This window comes from Eubalaena glacialis, chromosome 1 (assembly GCF_028564815.1).
Source record: "Eubalaena glacialis isolate mEubGla1 chromosome 1, mEubGla1.1.hap2.+ XY, whole genome shotgun sequence".
Classification (NCBI taxonomy): domain Eukaryota; kingdom Metazoa; phylum Chordata; class Mammalia; order Artiodactyla; family Balaenidae; genus Eubalaena; species Eubalaena glacialis.
The window spans coordinates 177,452,465-177,470,010 of NC_083716.1; the positions used below are offsets into that span (position 1 = coordinate 177,452,465).

General features: G+C 37.6%; 1 protein-coding gene across 3 annotated transcripts; it reads left to right on the forward strand.

The window, feature by feature from the left end:
• Window positions 1–35: 35 nt before the first annotated feature.
• PHOSPHO2 (phosphatase, orphan 2) lies at window positions 36–11,652 on the forward strand. Of its 3 annotated transcripts, none has more exons than XR_009702235.1 (4): window positions 36–363; window positions 816–849; window positions 2,708–2,882; window positions 11,556–11,652. XR_009702235.1 is itself a non-coding variant. In XM_061201590.1 (4 exons), exon 4 carries the CDS (start codon window positions 5,316–5,318, stop codon window positions 6,039–6,041), a length of 726 nt encoding a protein of 241 aa, XP_061057573.1. In that variant the 5' UTR covers window positions 36–363; window positions 816–849; window positions 2,708–2,882; window positions 5,290–5,315. The 3 variants fall into 3 exon arrangements, 2 of the variants coding, with proteins under 2 accessions (XP_061057573.1, XP_061057583.1); XM_061201590.1 differs by lacking the exon at window positions 11,556–11,652 and adding an exon at window positions 5,290–6,041; XM_061201600.1 differs by lacking the exon at window positions 11,556–11,652 and adding an exon at window positions 5,290–6,041 and having other exon boundaries at window positions 36–178.
• Window positions 11,653–17,546: the final 5,894 nt, after the last annotated feature.

Below are 17,546 nucleotides of genomic sequence, written 5' to 3' on the forward strand. Positions count from 1 at the left end.
ACGAAGAACGCGCAGCTGTGGGCTGTGGTGCTGGAGAAGGGAGGCTGCGCCTGCGCGGGAAGTCAAGGCCAGGCGTGCGAGAGGGGCGGCCCTCGCCCGCAGGCGTCCGGAGTGGGCCGGAGGACAGAGCCCGCGGAAGCGGCGCCGAGGCCAGAACGGCTGCGGGTCTCTGGCCTGGGTCAGTGACGAGCCCTGGGATCCGGCTGGGCCCGGCCTGGTGTTCCCATCGGCATCCAACGTGCGCCTCCCGGGGAACGCCACCCGACTAGGTCCCTGCCCCTGGTTTCGGGATGTAGCCGGCAGGTGTTCGGGAGAGCGAGGCCTGGGCTTGGCGTGTGTGACCCACAGACCTCGCGGGGGAAGGTGAACGGCAAAGCCCTCCTCCCTCAACTATAGAAACTCGAGGATTAATTGACAGAAAATCTGTTTTTAAATACTTTGGTTTCTAACGCATGATCTGGGCTAGATGGGGCTTAGTTGTTTTTTTTTTAAATCGCAGTGTTAAAACTTGGATTATAACGTTCATGTTAGGACCTTTAAGATATCTTTAATTGCTTGGTAAATACAGTATAGTAAATTGAATGTATTTGGAGGACCAGTCAGACCTCTAAGGACACAAAAACCTGTTAAGAGTGAATACGGGCTACGTTTCAAAAGATCCTTTTCTAACACGTCGAGGTACAAATGATTACATTACAAGGTAGTTGGCTATGACACATACACATTAGGCATCACACTGGAGTTGCTCAATATGAAAGGCGGTAAGATTTTTAATCACTGAAGTTCTAACACATAGTTGCACTGTTTTTCTTCAGGTTTTCTATCAAATGATCCATCGTAATAATGCTGGTAAGTATGAATGGGTTAATAAAATGTTTGTTGGCAGAAATATAGTTTTTGCACATACAACATTGGTGGTTTTTTGGAATCATAGTTTTAAAAATGTCAAGAACCGGGAAGAGTCAGAGATTTTACCCTACTTGCATGCTAACAACTTAGGCTGCCGCCGTTTTGTAGAAGATGCAGACCCCTAGAACAGTGATGAATTACAGCAGTAGCAGTAGCCAGAATATCAGTAATTTTGCCCCAGTTGCCACAGGATGATGCAAAGAGCGCCAGAAGTCACCTGCACATGGAGTGTGTTGCATTACAGGACAGGAACCCTGAGCTTAGGGCATCCGGATCTTTATTATAAGCATGCCTTTCAAGACTGTTCACTATACATACATTTTAAAAAATAAATTTATTTTTTTACTTATTTATTTTTGGCTGCATTGGGTCTTCGTTGCTGCGCGCAGGCTTTCTCTAGTTGCAGTGAGCCGGGCTACTCTTCTTTGTGGTGCGTGGGCTTCTCATTGTGGTGGCTTCTCTTGTTATGGAGCACGGGCTCTAGGTGTGCGGGCTTCAGTAGTTGTGGCACGTGGGCTCAGTAGTTGTGGCTCACGGGCTCTAGAGTGCAGGCTCAGTAGCTGTGGCGCATGGGCTTAGCTGCTCCGCAGCATGTGGGGTCTTCTTAGGACCAGGGCTCGAACCCGTGTGCCCTGCATTGGCAGGCGGATTCTTAACCACTGCGCCACCAGGGAAGCCATTACATACATTTTAGAGACAATAGTCCAGAGCAAAGGCCAGTGAGTACCTTGTTTGTAAGATATGAAGAGCTACTAGAGACCCATGGAGATTACCTCCTAACAAAAATTCTGTGGAGTTTTAACTAAATTGGTTACAAAAATTATTGAATCTTATAATATTTGGTGTCAGTAATTTGCCAATTTGGCATAGTGTTCAGGTATCATTTGACTTAACAACACTTGGTTCTAACTCTAATCCGTGGATCTTTACAGCCAAGTGTATCTAGAATTAGTTATTTACCCTCTATGGCCACCACTCCTTATTTTGTTTTCTTTGTTGTGAAATTAAGAAGGTAGCATATGCACTTTGAACTGAAACAGAGCTTAAATTATTCCGGGGAAAATATTTTATTACAAAATCAGTGTAGAAAAAGAATGCACTGCAATTGATGCTACCACTGTATACAGACATTTCTTTTTTAAAAACAAAAGTGAGATTATACTGTAAACATTGTTTTGTGACTTGTTTGTTTAATTTGAACATCTTAACCTTTTACTCATTAAATAAATGGTCTGTTATATGGCTATCATGTACGTATCTTATTTAAGCAATCCCCTATTCTTGGATGTCTATGTAGTTTCTAGTTTTCATTATTGTAAAAAAGCACATAGGCTATTGTTAGACCCTGGAAACATTGCAGACATACAAAATATATACTTTTCATGCTTCTGGAGAGAACAGTTTATAACTGCTTCTGGTATTTTAACAAACTGATTTCAAAGTAGATTCATGTTCACTAAATCTTTCTACATATCCTTAATTTTTGGAGACATTTTTATTTCAAGTACAGCACTAAATCTTTGAAAGTTTATTGACAACAGAATGTGGTATTTGTCTATTATTTAATAAGTAAAAAGAAAAACTGGAATCTGGAAATCTTAACATAATCAGCCTAACACCTGTGATTTTATTCACTGGTAAGAGCTTATATTCACATAACATTCCCTGTTTTGTATTTAGGGTTTTGTTTAAACAAAGTTTTATTCCTCCCATTGCCATAGGTGCTTTTCTGATGTAAGAGAAAACATATTAGAAAATGTAAATTTTTAAATATCTTAAATACTTTTATTAATTTTAGGAGTTAAGAAGTCTCCATTCCTTTGCTTGGAACCAGAAGACTTTTTCCCCTGCATATAGAGTAGGAGTAATGTTGGTTAGAAACTGGCTGGTGTTTAAAACTGAAGATTGTCATGACTGTTTAACCTAAGCTCCATGCTGAAGTAAGATTAATTGTCTTGGAAATACTAAATTGGGTAAGTATTTTAAATAAAGGTTTATGTTGAGTGGTGGGAAAAAACTAATGGAAAAAGATCTGAAATTAAGAAAAGTACACTTGTAGATAGAAATTAATAGTCAACAGTGGAACTATGTTAACAGTTGGAACTTTGTTAACTTCAGGCTTATGATACATCTTATTTGGAGGTTAATAGTGCAGGAATTTTAGTAACTTGTGGCTGATTAAGTCTAGGCTTGAAACACTTTTCAACCAACAGTGAGTTACATTTGAAAAAAATGTTTTTAATTATGTATAAATTCAGAATGCCTAAAAAGCATTTTAATTTAAAATGTGCTTAGGTGCATTACCAATGTGATTGTCAACTGCGCTTTATTGCTATTTATTACATTGTTTCTATGGGAAAGTGATTTCTGCACTTAAATCTCTGGAAGCCAATCAGGGACACCTGGATTAGACATTTAGAGATTCATGGATCCAGAGTATCAGAATACTCTATACCATCTAAATTCATACAACAGGAGATACGTCCTCTAGGTTAGTTGTTCTCCAGATATTCTAAATTGAGAGGCAAAAAATATTTACTCTTATATGAGTCGTGAGCTCATCCTCAGTTTCACCTACTGGATATCTATCATTATAAACCAGAGAATATGTGTAGATAAATGCCATGATTTCTATTTTTTTTTTTTGGCTGCATCAATCGGGTCTTGGGTGCAAACTCGGGATCTTCATTGCGTCACGTGAGCTCCTCGTTGTGGCGCACAGGCTCTCTAGTTGTGGTGCACAGGCTCCAGAGCGCTTGGGCTCTATAGTTTGTGACACATGCGCTCTCTAGTTGTGGCCCCCGTGCTCAGCAGTTGCAGTGCGTGGGCTTAGTTGCCCCGCAGCATGTGTGATCTTAGTTCCCCGACCAGGGATCGAACCTGCATCCCCTGCATTGGAAGGTGGATTCTTAACCACTGGACCACCAGGGAAGTCCCCCATATTTTCTAATTTTAATTGATCTCTTCTTTTTCTTATTGGTGGGGTGCTTCACTTTTCATTTTAGGATTTCTTGCTAAAACCTCAGAATGGTTGTAAAGTAGATCACAGATTGTTAGTGTGCACTTTGAGATTAATGAATGTTTTCATGTTATTAAACATCTTTTCGTCAAAATGACCTACTTAATATTTTATTTTTAAACTGATTAATAGTCGTTATTCTATTTCTTAGGCACTAGAGTGTATTACTAAAGCATGAACTTTGGAGTCAGGCAGACCTGAGCCCAAATTCTAGCTCTGCCATTTAACTAATACTTAACCAACTTAATTAATACTTAAGCTCCAATTATATATCTTTAAGATGAGGTTAATAATAATTCCTACTAAGTGGGTTTATGACAGATGATGCGATTGTAAGGTTCTTAGTCCAGTATCTGGTATATAGTGATATCTATAAAAATATCAGTTACTCTTTAAAAAAAAAATTTTTTTTTTGTTTACAGACACTAATTGTAGCTTTTCCTGGGAATTCTGTATAATTATCTTTTTTACATGACAATTTTCATTTATACCATCTGTTGATTCATTCCTTTTCTCTTGAGATTTAAATTAATGATCTTCATTATCTATTAATGAAAACAGAGACTTGAGTAATTGTCATATCAAAAGCAGTGTGATTATTCACATATATCCAGATTATTTGGCACTCCAGAGCTAAACTATCTAGAGAAAATATAAATAAATGTGAAAATTGTTAACAGAAGTTACTTCTAGTGTGGAAGAATTTAACTGACCTCCAGTTCAAGTAATTTGTTTAGACTTTCAAGTACAACATCAAGCAACCATTTGGTTATAACATTGACAATGATGATGTCAAGCTAAAAACCTTTTTAAAATAATTATTTAAATTTTGCAAGATTTCACATTATGTTAAACTTGGTCAGAGTTTTGGTAAGTTCACAGAGAATATGTATTGTACGTGACCTATTATTTAAAATGAGGATCGTTGTAAACATTTTAAACTAATAAGTTTGTGATTGATAATTTAAAGACAATAAGAATGACTAGCCTACATTTTTTTCTGTCTTATTTTATAACTTTTGTAAATTAAAGTGTAAGGGAATAATTGTTTCATTACTTCTCTCATTGGATTGCTCTCTAGTTTAATTCTGAGTGCTCAAAGAATCACCCCCTCAGGAACACAATAATACCATGAGTATCCTTTTTATATATTCTGTTTTCCATTCATTTAACATACTCAAATATGAACTTTGCTTCTTAGGAAAAAGTGCTTAAATGGTAGTCTTAGAATGCTTAGTCATTTTAACTTGTTTATATTCACCCTTTGTTTCAGCAGATTAAGAGTAATTTTGTTAAATAGATACTATAGCTAGATATGTAAAACCGAGTATGTTTAGGGAATAATATTTCTTCTTTTCCAGGGTAACCCAAATCTGTTTCTGGAACCATGAAAATTTTGTTGGTTTTTGACTTTGACAATACAATCATAGATGATAATAGCGATACCTGGATTGTACAATGTGCTCCAGAGAAAAAGCTTCCTATTGAACTACAAGATTCTTATGAAAAAGGATTTTGGACAGAATTTATGGGCAGAGTCTTTAAGTATTTGGGAGATAAAGGTGTAAGAGAAGATGAAATGAAAAGAGCAATGATATCAATACCTTTCACTCCAGGGATGGTGGAACTTTTAAACTTTATAAGAAAGAACAAGGATAAATTTGACTGCATCATTATTTCAGATTCAAATTCAGTCTTCATAGATTGGGTTTTAGAAGCTACCAATTTTCATGACGTGTTTGATAAAGTCTTTACAAATCCAGCAGCTTTTGATAGCGATGGTCATCTCACTGTGGAAAATTATCATGCTCATTCTTGCACTAGGTGCCCCCCTAATCTTTGCAAAAATGTAGTTTTGGTAGAATTTGTAGGTAAACAGTTACAACGAGGAGTGAATTATACACGAATTGTTTATATAGGTGATGGCGGAAACGATGTCTGTCCAGTAACCTTTTTAAAGAAGAATGATGTTGCAATGCCACGGAAAGGATATACTTTACAGAAAACTCTTTCTAGGATGTCTCAAAATCTTGAGCCTATGGAGTCTTCTGTTGTCTCTTGGTCTTCAGGTGTTGAAATAATTTCTCATTTACAATTTCTAATAAAGGAGTAATATGCCAATAATTGCAATGTGTATCAGTTAAGATTAAATACAGCAGCATAAAACTAAAACCCCAAATAACAGTGGCTTTAAAAAAAGAAAAAAAGTTTTCCCTCTCACTTAAAAGAATTTCAGAGTTAAGTATCTCAAAGTTTCTGTGTTGATCTACCAACCTCAGCACTTGACTTCCAACTTATGATCCAAGATTGCTGTTCAAGCTCCTTCCCTCACATCAACTTTCTGGCCAGCAAGGAGGACAGTGAGAGAGAAGGTTGCACCCTCATTTAAATTTCACTGGCCAATACTTAGTCACAATGCTCCTTCCTAACTACAAGGAAGGATGAAAAATATAGCTTTTATTTCAGATGGTCATATGCCTGGGAAAAAAGTAGAGTACAAAACGGAGGTAAATGCAACTAGTGGTCTCTACCAAAGATGGTTAATAGGTAGATTATATTTTTAAATTTATTCCCAGAGAGAATAGTCTTATATGTTACTTTCTTTGGTATTTATTTCCAAAGTATGTCTAGCAGTTACAGATCTTCAAAATAAGCCTAATGCTTAGTTCACATAAGAATACACTACCTGGGACTTCCCTGGTGGCGCAGTGGTTAAAAATCCCCCTGCTAACGCAGGGGACACGGGTTCAAGCCCTGGTCCGGGAAGATCGCACATGCCACGGAGCAACTAAGCCCGTGTGCCACAACTACTGAGCCTGCACTCTAGAGCCCACAAGCCACAACTACTGAGCCCACGGGCCGCAACTACTGAAGCCCGCGCGCCTAGAGCTTGTGCTCTGCAACAAGAGAAGCCACTGCAATGAGAAGCCCGCGCACCGCAACGAAGAGTAGCCCCCACTCGCCGCAACTAGAGAAAGCCCGTGTGAAGCAACGAAGACCCAACACAGCCAAAAATAAATAATAAAAAAAAAAAAGAAAAAAGAGTCGCTGTCAATTCCAAAATTAAAAAAAAAAAAAAAAAAGAATACTTCCAAATCAGTTAATTTTAGAGATAGGGATGCAGTATCTATTGCCCAAGTGTTCATTAATTTCACACTTTCCTTTTGAAATGAAATACAAATTAATGTTCTTCAAGTATTTTTAATTTATATCATTATTACAGACTGTAACTCCAGAATGCTGATTTAATCAGTATGTTATTTCTGTTTGGCAATGAAATATTGAGTGATACAATATATAGTTTGTAGGAATACTCAACATTTAAGAAACTGTTCCGTATAGGGATGTTAGCAAAATATCAACTGACCTAGAAAGTTTTACAGTACTGTGTTAATTTCTAGGCTCACATGTTTTAGGCATAAATATCCCTTATGTAATAATGTTAGGATTTTCTTTTCCATATAGAAAGCTCCAGAAATAAAAATGTTCAATGTAATTTTATGGGAAAAAAATTGGTACTCCATTTTTTTCCAGGTTGAAAAAGTAAACTTTGTTTTGCTTTAAATTAATAGGTTAGATTATGTTGAAACACTTACTATTTTTTTTTTAATTTTTGAATTTTATTTTATTTATGAAACACTCATAGATTGTGATTTCTCTACAAGTTGAGGCCAGTAACAAATTATAAATTATGCAAGTAAAAAAAAATAAGACTTTCATTTTTAGTAGTTGTAGATCAAGTAATTTGGACCAGATCTTCTACAGAGTAAATCTTGAAAAGCTGATAGCTGAACAAAATTTTTAAAATATCTGCTTAAAAACATGAGAGAGCTGACAATAACTGTCAGCTAAGGAAGCACAGAAACTTAGGTAGGTGAGCTGCTTTTCCCTGAAAGGGTTGGCCAATTCTGTAAGTGGTGTCTGACATACTGAGTGGCTATCTTGACAGTCTTAATGGGACCCAGGGGAAGAGGTATTGGAGTATGAGGCCTGCAGTGATAAACCCTTCCCCTTACTTTGAATAAGGATCCCAAAAGGCTGCCCATCATGAGTAAGAGTGATTCAGAAGTAAACAGGCCTTCAAAGGGCTGGTAGCTCACCTTTGAATACTCTCAATCCCTGAAATTGGACTGAAGTTATCTAAGATTTTTAGAACTCCCAGGTGCTTGACTAAAGCAAATCTGAACTCTCTTAGAGGAAGTTAATATCCTTAGTATGGTGGGCAGACTCTAAGGTAACCCCCCCATGATCCCTATAAGCTCGTATTCTGTGTGTGTGTGGGGGGGGGGTGTATGTGTGGAGAAGGTGATCTAGGACTTGCTTCTAATTAATGCAATACCACAAAGATGATGGGATGTATTATTTATGTGTATATGATTATATTACCTCAGATCCTTATGCCCATCTTGTTAGGGAACTCTCTCCCTTGCTAATTTTAAAGAAGCAAGCTGCCATGTTGTGAACTGGCCTTCAGAGAGGGCCACATGGCAAGCAACTGAGGGTGGTCTCTAGCCAAAAGCAAGAAGTAGGTCCTTGGTCCAACAGTCTGCAGGGAACTGAATACTGCAACCATGTGAGTTTGGAAGTGGATCCTTTCATAGTGGAACCTCAGCTGAGATCACAGCTCAGGCTGACACCTTGATTTAGCCTTGTAAGACCCTGAAACAGAAGCCCTTTGTGCTGTGCTTGGACTCTTAACCCATAGAACCTATGAGATAATAAATGTGTGTTGTCTGAAGATGCTAAGTTTGTGGTAAAACTGTTAGCAGCAATAGAAAATTAATGCAATAGGCCTCAAAATCTAAACAGTTTTGTAAGTACATTGTAAAGCACATAGTAAAAAGTAGCTACACCAAGAGATATAAATGAACACCAGCAGAAGTTTTTATTTAAATAGATCTGCATGACCTCCAAGTATTGGAGTTTACAGACACAAACTAAACTTATGAGAATTTTGGCAAAGAACTGAAAATTACGTAAACAATATGGAAATACTAGAACTGAAAAATAACGTGACTGAAATTAGAATCTTAGTGGATGGATTTGACAATAAAACAGGCATAGCTGAAGAGAGAGTTAGTGAATAAACACAAGTTAGAAGAAAATATCCAGAATAATGCAGAGAGAGACAAAACAATGAAAATACAGAAGAGAAATTAATACATAGAAGATATAGCAAGATCTAACATAGGAAATTGGTATCCCAGAAAGAGAGGAGAAAGAAAATGAAACAAGCAATATTTTAAGAGATAATGAGAATGTTACAAAGTTGCCGAAATACATCAAACCACAGATTCAAGAGCCCTCATGAACCCCAAACAGGAAAATAAAATGAAAACCACATGAAATCACATTCTTGTAAAACTGCCAATAACCAATGATGGAAAAAGCATCAGATAGCTAGAGGGGGGAAAAAAAAAGATGACATTGAAAGGAGCAACAATTAAACTAACAGCTGATATTATTTTTTTCTTAAATGTTTGATGGAATTCAAGGAGGCCATCTAAGCCTGGAGTTTTCTTTGTTGGAAGGTTTTAACTACTAGTTTGATTTCTTTTGTAGATTATAGGTAAAGGTTGTATAGTTTTCTTGAGTAAGCTTTGGTAGTTTGTGACTGTATTTGTTATCTCTTGCTGCATAGTAAGTTACCTGAGAATTTAACAGCTTAAAACTAAGCATTCATTATCTCACAGTTTCTGTGACTCAGGAATTCAGGAGCCCTTAACTGGATTGTTCTGGCTCAGGATCTCTAATAGGGCAAGATGTCAGCTAGGGCTCTAGTCATAGGAAAGCTTGACTAGAGCTGAAAGCTCTGCTTGCAAGGTGGCTGGCTCACATGGCTTTTGGCAGGAGACCTCAGTTCCTCACTGATTGTTATCAGGAATCTCAATTTACTGCTGATTGCTGGCAGGAGACCTCAATTTCCAACCACATGGGCATCCCTAGAGAGTTGCTTGAATGTCCTAAAGACATGGTTTCCTGGCAAGTGACCAATCCAAGAGAGAAGGCAAAGAGGAAACCACGATGCCTTAGTGACCTAGTCTCAGAAATCAAACAAACACCATCCATTCCACTATATTCTATTTGTATTCTAAAACAGAATACAGGGACTTCCCTGGTGGTCCAGTGGTTAAGACTTCGCCTTCCAATGCAGGGGGTGTGGGTTCGATCCCCGGTTGGGGAGCTAAGATCCCACATGGCTCGCAGCCAAAAAACCAAAACATAAAACAGAAGCAATATTATAACAAATTCAATAAAGACTTTAAAAATAGTCCCCATCAAAAAAAAAAAAAAAATCTTAAAAAAAACCCACAACAGTACAAAGGCCCACACTCAAAGGGAGGGGAATTAGGCTCTACCTTTCAGTGGAGGTACTTTTAAACCACCATGGTGTTGGACATACTTTTAAACCACCATGGTGTCTCTCAAGGACTTTGTCCATTTCATGTAAGTTGTGAAATTTATGGGCATAAAGTTTTTCATAATACTCCCGTATTAATCCTTTAATTTGCAGTCAACACATGGATATCTACTGTCTAGAGTTTACCATTAGCATTTTACTCTGGGGACTTCCCTGGTGGTCCAGTGGTTAAGAATCTGCCTTCCAATGCAGGGGACGCGGGTTTGATCCCTGGTCAGGCAACTAAGATCCCACATGCTGCGGCGCAACTAAGCCTGCATGCTCTACAGCCGATGCTCTGCAACTACCGAGCCCGAGCACTCTGGAGCCCGCATGCCGCAACTAAGACCCAACGCAGCCAAATAGATAAATAAATAAATATTTTTTAAAAACCCAAAGAACATTTTACTCTGCTTGTTTTATCACATACCTGTCCATTCCTCTATCTATCCGTCTTTTTTTTTTTCTTTTGCCTTTTTAACATAAGCATTGTTTGTCCCCTTTCCTTCTTTGTTCCCCAATGTATAAAACCATGTGCTTCTCTGGCTCTGATTGGAACTCAGTTATCCTCAAGCTCTATGTGAACTCTGGGAATTATTTGATTTATAGTTCTTGGGATCATTCTTTGCCCAGACTTATAGTGTTTCACCCTATGCATGTGTGTCTTAGTATCCAACCATAGACTCATGGGGACAACCCCTCTTACAGATTTCTGAAACTCTTTCTCCATTTAGCTCTGTCCTCTCTGGTACTCTGTCCTACAAAAAGCCAATTGTGCCTCCCCAAACTTATCTCCATCTCCTCAACTCAGTGAGACTACCATGGTCCGCTTGGGATTCTCCCTCCCTGCACCTCAGGCTGGAAAATGTCTCCAGGCAGAAATGCAGGCAATTACAGCGCTCACCTCATCTGTTTCCCTTCTCTCAGGGATCACATTCCTGCACTGCCTGTTGTCCAGAACCTGAAAACTGCTATTTCATATACTTTGTCCAGTTTTCTTACTGTTTACAGTAGAATGGTTAGTCCAGTCCCAGTTCCTCCAGGAACAGAAATTGTAGTATCTCATTTTTCATTCCTAATGTAACATGGTGATTAAAAGCTCTGCTCTAGATTAAAAGACCTGAATTTGAATTTTAGCCCTGGATTGGGTAAATTACTAGCCTCTCAACACCTCGTTTCTTTTTTTTTTCAATTTTATTTATTTATTTATTTATTTGGCTGCACCAGGTCTTAGTTGTGGAACTTGGGATCTTCGCTGCAGCATGTGGGATCTTTAGTTGCGACATGCAACCACTGCAATACAGGCACCAACGAATCAGAACAGAAGCACCAAACAAGAATGAATTCTGGCCACAGACATAACTTCCTGTGTCTGAATGGCAGCCCTGTACTTGTCATGTATGCCAGCACCTCACACACATACGATGCACTCAATGTTAGTTCACTGAAGTCCAACTTTTAGTCTGTTCTGTTTCCTCTTTTTAAATGTCTGGACATGTCCTTTGCTCATTTATCTATAGGGTCTTGTGTTCTGCTTATCTGTTTTCCTGAGTACTTCATATATGGAAGATACAAACATGTTGGCATTAAATTGTGTTAATCTTTTCTAAATCTTATGTTTTATTATTTCTAGATAATCTGGTCTTAATCTTTATTTTAAAATATAAACATATCTAAATTTAATATGTGCCTTATTGTCTCATTAGATTATGTTAGAGTTCATGAAACAAATATATTGATACACACTAACTAGGCTTTTTGCAATAAAATGTAAGATTCTTGTTCTCTAAAATTTTTCCTTTGAAAACAAAAGAATCTCTGTGTTCCCCTCATAGCTAAGCAGATTCTTTGTGACCAGTTTTACTATGCTGAACTGTGAACTTATAAAATAGAGATGCTAAAATTAAAAATGGGAATTGAAGAAGACTATTGGATAGAGAGGTAGAGGAACCTCCTGTTCTTCACACGAGACTCTAGGATAGCAGTGGTAGGCAGAATTCTAAAATGGTCCCTTGAGACTTCCCACACCCTTGTGTACATGCCAAGCATAATCCCCAGTACTGTGAATTTGATGTATTTTACTACCATGATTAGGTTATATTTTATGGCACAATTGACTTTAAAATAGATTGTCCGGTGGACCTGACCTAAACACACGAGCCCTTTAAAAGCAGAGAGTTTTCCTGGCTGGTAGCGGAAAAGGAAGTCAGTGATTCAAAGCCCAAGAAAGATTCAACATGCCATGGTTGGTTTAAAGATGGAAGAAGGCATATAGTAAGGAATGCTGACAGCCTCTGGAGCTGAGAGCAGCCCCTGGCTGACAGCCAGCAAAGAAACAGGGACCACAATCCTACAATTAACTGCAAGGAAATGAATTCTACCACCAACCATTTGAGTTTGGAAGAGGACTGTGAGCCCCAGATGAGAAACACGGCCCAGGCTGGCACCTTGATTTCAGCCTGGTGAGACCCTAAGCAGAGAACCCACTCACACCATGCCCAGATTTCTGACCTACAGATATTTGTGACAATGTTTTTGTGTTGTTTTAAACTGCTAAATTTGTAGTAATTTGTTACATAGCAATAAAAAACTAACACAAAAGCTAATCTCAAGGAATTGCCTAATTTTCATACACATACCTATTTTGTAATTATGTTTGGCAATTCATACTATATAGTAATGAATCGCTTTTTATTCTTCTGACTAGACACTGAACATCGTGATGTATGAAGAGATGCTTGTGAAAACGTCTCTGCCTTTGAGAGTTTCGAGGATGACTTAATTTTTTCTGCTAATCTATTTTCTAATTTTTTATAATATAACTGTACTTTTTTAAAAAGAAAAACAAATTTAAAGAAATCAAGACCTCCTGAGAGATAGAGGGCACCCTACAACCATCTACCAGTGAATGGGCCAGAGCTGAGCTGCTCAGACCGGACTGACTACGCATAATTTGAGAGACCCAGAACACAGTGAAAATGAGGCACCTCTTGTTCAAAGATTATTGAGAATTTCAAGACAGCAAAGCATTAAACCAAGAGTGGGGCCTTCTGATTGCACAGGTCACACATGAAGCCAGATCTGTGCCCAGCCCTTCTCCAGCAACTTCCAGATAAAAGCTTTACCAAGAACTGCTTACAGTCCAAAGGCCCCAGTGCTTCTTCACTGCTTGGGTAACATTTGCAAACTGATTGCTCACAATGTCACCATACACTAGATCCTTTCAGAATTTTCTCCAAGGGTGTTTGTATATATGTGTGTGTGTGTGTCTGTGTATATATGCATATAGGTGTATATGTATATATATGTGCTCTTTGACATAGATGGATTATTCTTATCATTGTTATATTGCTTTTGCCACTTAAAACTATAAGTATTTACCTGTATTAATAAATATTGTTTAAGATTAAAATCTTAAATCTAAATTCACATTTTTTGCACTTTAAATGGAATGAAGAGGTAAAATATTGACAGAATTGTAAAGAGGAAGGAAGGAAGGGAAGGAGGGAGGGAGAGAGAGGAAAGATCCCTGTCCTTTAAGGAACTCATACAGTAAAATAAGAGGACGGTATTGACGGGTGACATGGTTACTATATTAGGAAGGGATAAGCATTACTACACACATAATTTAAGTATAAACTCATTTTATCTTCAAATATCTTTCAAAATAGGAATATTTCTCCAATGTTTTTATATAAGAAAACAAACTTGCTGAGGTCACAGAACTAAGTAATAAAAGAATTCTTCAAAACCAGGTGATGAAAAAAAAAAAAAAACCAGGTGATGTTGAGTCAAGAGACCTGAATTCTAGTCCCAGCTCTAACTGCTAAGTTGCTCTGTGACTTTGGTGAATTATTTTGCTTCTCTGGAATTCATTTTATTTTCTGTAAAATGACTAGACTGAGTGAGTTTTATCCCTAACTACCTTCCAGTTCTAAAATTCTGTAATTCTAAAATCATTATGAATTTAAGTGCTTTCTAGGTTTGGCTACAAAGAGCTTTTAAAATCTATCCTCTAAGTAAAGTTAAGTCATCCTATTTTTAAGGCCTTTAGAAGGAGGTTTTCATTTTACCACAAAACCATTTTGGGGTCAGCCTTTTAATTTTTAGCATATTAATAGATCACAGGTTTGAACTCTTCATGTTGCTTAGTTTTCTTGTCTTTGAGCTAAATAACTATGATTTCCTTATCTGAGCCTCAGAAAGCAGTTTTTATTTTCAGAACTCTCCTCTGACCTACTGACAGTCCTCTGTAAGATTGACCCTGAACTGGACACAGTACTATATTCAAGGATCAAGACACTGATTATCTATCTCATTTTGCTCATATAAGCATTGTCTTTCTTCTCTCTTCCTTTTTTCCCTCAATGTATATTAGAACAGTGCTTCTCTGTGGATCATGTTAAAATGCAAATTGTTTTCAATCGGTCTGGGGTGGGACTTGAGATTCTGCTTTTCTAACACACTCAAAGATGAAATACTTCAAATACTTAGATGCCTCTTGCCTAACCTGCTGAATCTAACACCATTTCCTGTAAGGACAATAAAAGCCAGAAAGCAATCTTGACTGGCTTATAGGTCAAGTCTGGGTGCCATAGAAATAATCTGAAAGTCATCAACCCCTAAAACTGAGTCCAACCTGGCCCTCTAAATGAGCAGCCAAAATGTGATGATGTGCGGATTTACCTGCCACAGAATAGCCTAACCCAGCTTCTATGCACTTGGTCACCAAAGAGGAATTACTGGACACAGAAATTAACTGCTAGAGTAGGACCTGGCATAGGCTTTCTTGACTTTGGCACTATAGACTTTTAGGCTGGATAATTTCTTGTTTGGGGCTGGGGGAGGAATGTGTGTTTCCTGTGCATTGTAGGATAGCAGCATTCCTGACCTCTACTCACTAGATGCCATTAGCAATCCTCCTGGCAAGTTGTGACAACGAAAAACATCTCTAGACTTTGCCAATAATCCCTGTTTGAGAACTACTTAATGCCTAAAAGTCCATATGTTTTATTTGTGGATCAAGTGAAGAGATATTGTACGCACAGAATACCACTACTCTTAAAGCCACAGATCCAAAATATTTTCCCCCAGGTAATAATTTCCTTATCACCAAGTCCACAGCCTTGTCACATCATAGCAGTCACCACCTGAGTGTTTAATAAATATTGTTGATGCCTAACTCAACCACTTCCTTCCTGTGTTAGATACATATTAGACTTCTTTCCCTACCCAGGTATTATATGTACTGTGGCACAAATCTATTAGTTTAAATCTGCTTTCGTAGTGCAAGTGTAGTCTTTTACACAAGTTATAATTACATCTTAATTCTACTTTTTAAAAAAATGTTATATCTGATATGCTTACATATTCATTTAGTTTTATAGCATTTGAATTTTTTAGCTCCTGGTTAATACTAGCCCTGAAGGAGAGTTAGAGAAGATTTTCATTTATGGTCTCATAAGCAGCTTCCAAGAGACAGCTGATATATCAATAGGGCAACTGAAGGCAGGCACCAGACTGAGAAGAGTAGTTCTGTTTTGTTTTTTTTAATAGACCTTTATTGGAGTATAATTGCTTCACAATACTGTGTTAGTTTCTGTTGTACAACAAAGTGAATCAGCTATATGCATACCTATATCCCCATATCCCCTCCCTCTTCGTCTCCCTCCCACCCTCCCTATCCCAGCCCTCTAGGTCATCGCAAAGCGCCGAGCTGATCTCCCTGTGCTATGCAGCTGCTTCCCACTAGCTATCTATTTTACATTCGGTAGTTTATATATGTTGATGCTACTCTCACTTCGCCCCAGCTTACCCCCCCACCCCGCCCATGTCCTCAAGTCCATTCTCTATTTCTACGTCTTTATTCCTGCCTTGCCACTAGGTTCATCAGTACCATTTTTTTTTTTTTTAGATCCCATATATATGTGTTAGCATACGGTATTTGTTTTTCTCTTTCTGACTTACTTCACTCTGTATGACAGACTCTAGGTCCATCCACCTCACTACAAATAACTCAATTTCGTTCCTTTTTATGGCTGAGTAATATTCCATTGTATATATGTGCCACATCTTCTTTATCCATTCATCTGTCGATGGACATTTAGGTTGCTTCCATGTCCTGGCTATTGTAAATAGTGCTGCAATGAACATTGTGGTACATGTCTCTTTTTGAATTATGGTTTTCTCAGGGTATATGCCCAGTAATGGGATTGCTGGGTCATATGGTAGTTCTATTTTTAGTTTTTTAAGGAAACTCCATACTGTTCTCCATAGTGGTTGTATCAATTTACATTCCCACAGTAGTTCTGTTAATAGTGTGATAGTGGGACTGGAATTTGTAGCCACTTTCTACCCCTATTATGAGATATGCTTTTTTTTTTCCAGAAGATTAGAGGGAGAGTCCTTTACTGACCTAATAACCTCACAGTACATCTTTAGATGAGACCAGTTGTAGGGAATATATAAATAATAATTAATTGCCTTAACTCTTTTACCTTATACCCTATCATTTTGTGCTCCCTGATGGGTTTCTTTTTTCAGGTGGACAATGTGATAGTTCTGTTGTAGAGAGATTTTTTTGATGTGCTCTATAAGGGCTTATGGAATAATATATTCTGGGCCAAAAACTAAATCTATCTTACTTATGTCATACAAACTGATGTCTGTGTGATGATAGTTCATATGGAAACAAAATATTAACGTAAATGTTTCCTAACAGAAATTCTTAGAAACTCCCATTGTTTATGGAAGATGTTACTTAGTAAAAAATTAGTTTGTCTTTTATATTCAAATAATAAATTTTCAGTTGTATGTCTAAACAACTAGTAAAAAATATTTACAATTAAACTACCATTTGCCACATAGGATTTTATAATCAGTGCAAACTTGCTCCTTCACATTTTTTTCTACCACTTTACAGTCATATTCGGGATTTTGTTACATATCAGAATCTCAGCTGTTCTCACAGCTTGGTCCATGCAATATTTTGTTATCCTCAGTTAAATATGAGAGTATGTTCTTTCAGGGATTTATTAACAATATAGCCCTTTTCAGGTTTAAATCCAGAAAAAATATCCTATTGCACAATTTGGGGGGATAAAAATACTAGAGTAAACAAATATTTTGAGGGGCTACTATGTGCAAGAAGACAAATCCAAACAAAACAAAAACTTGTAGAAGTATAAGTGTAGGACTATGTCTTATAAATAATGATGT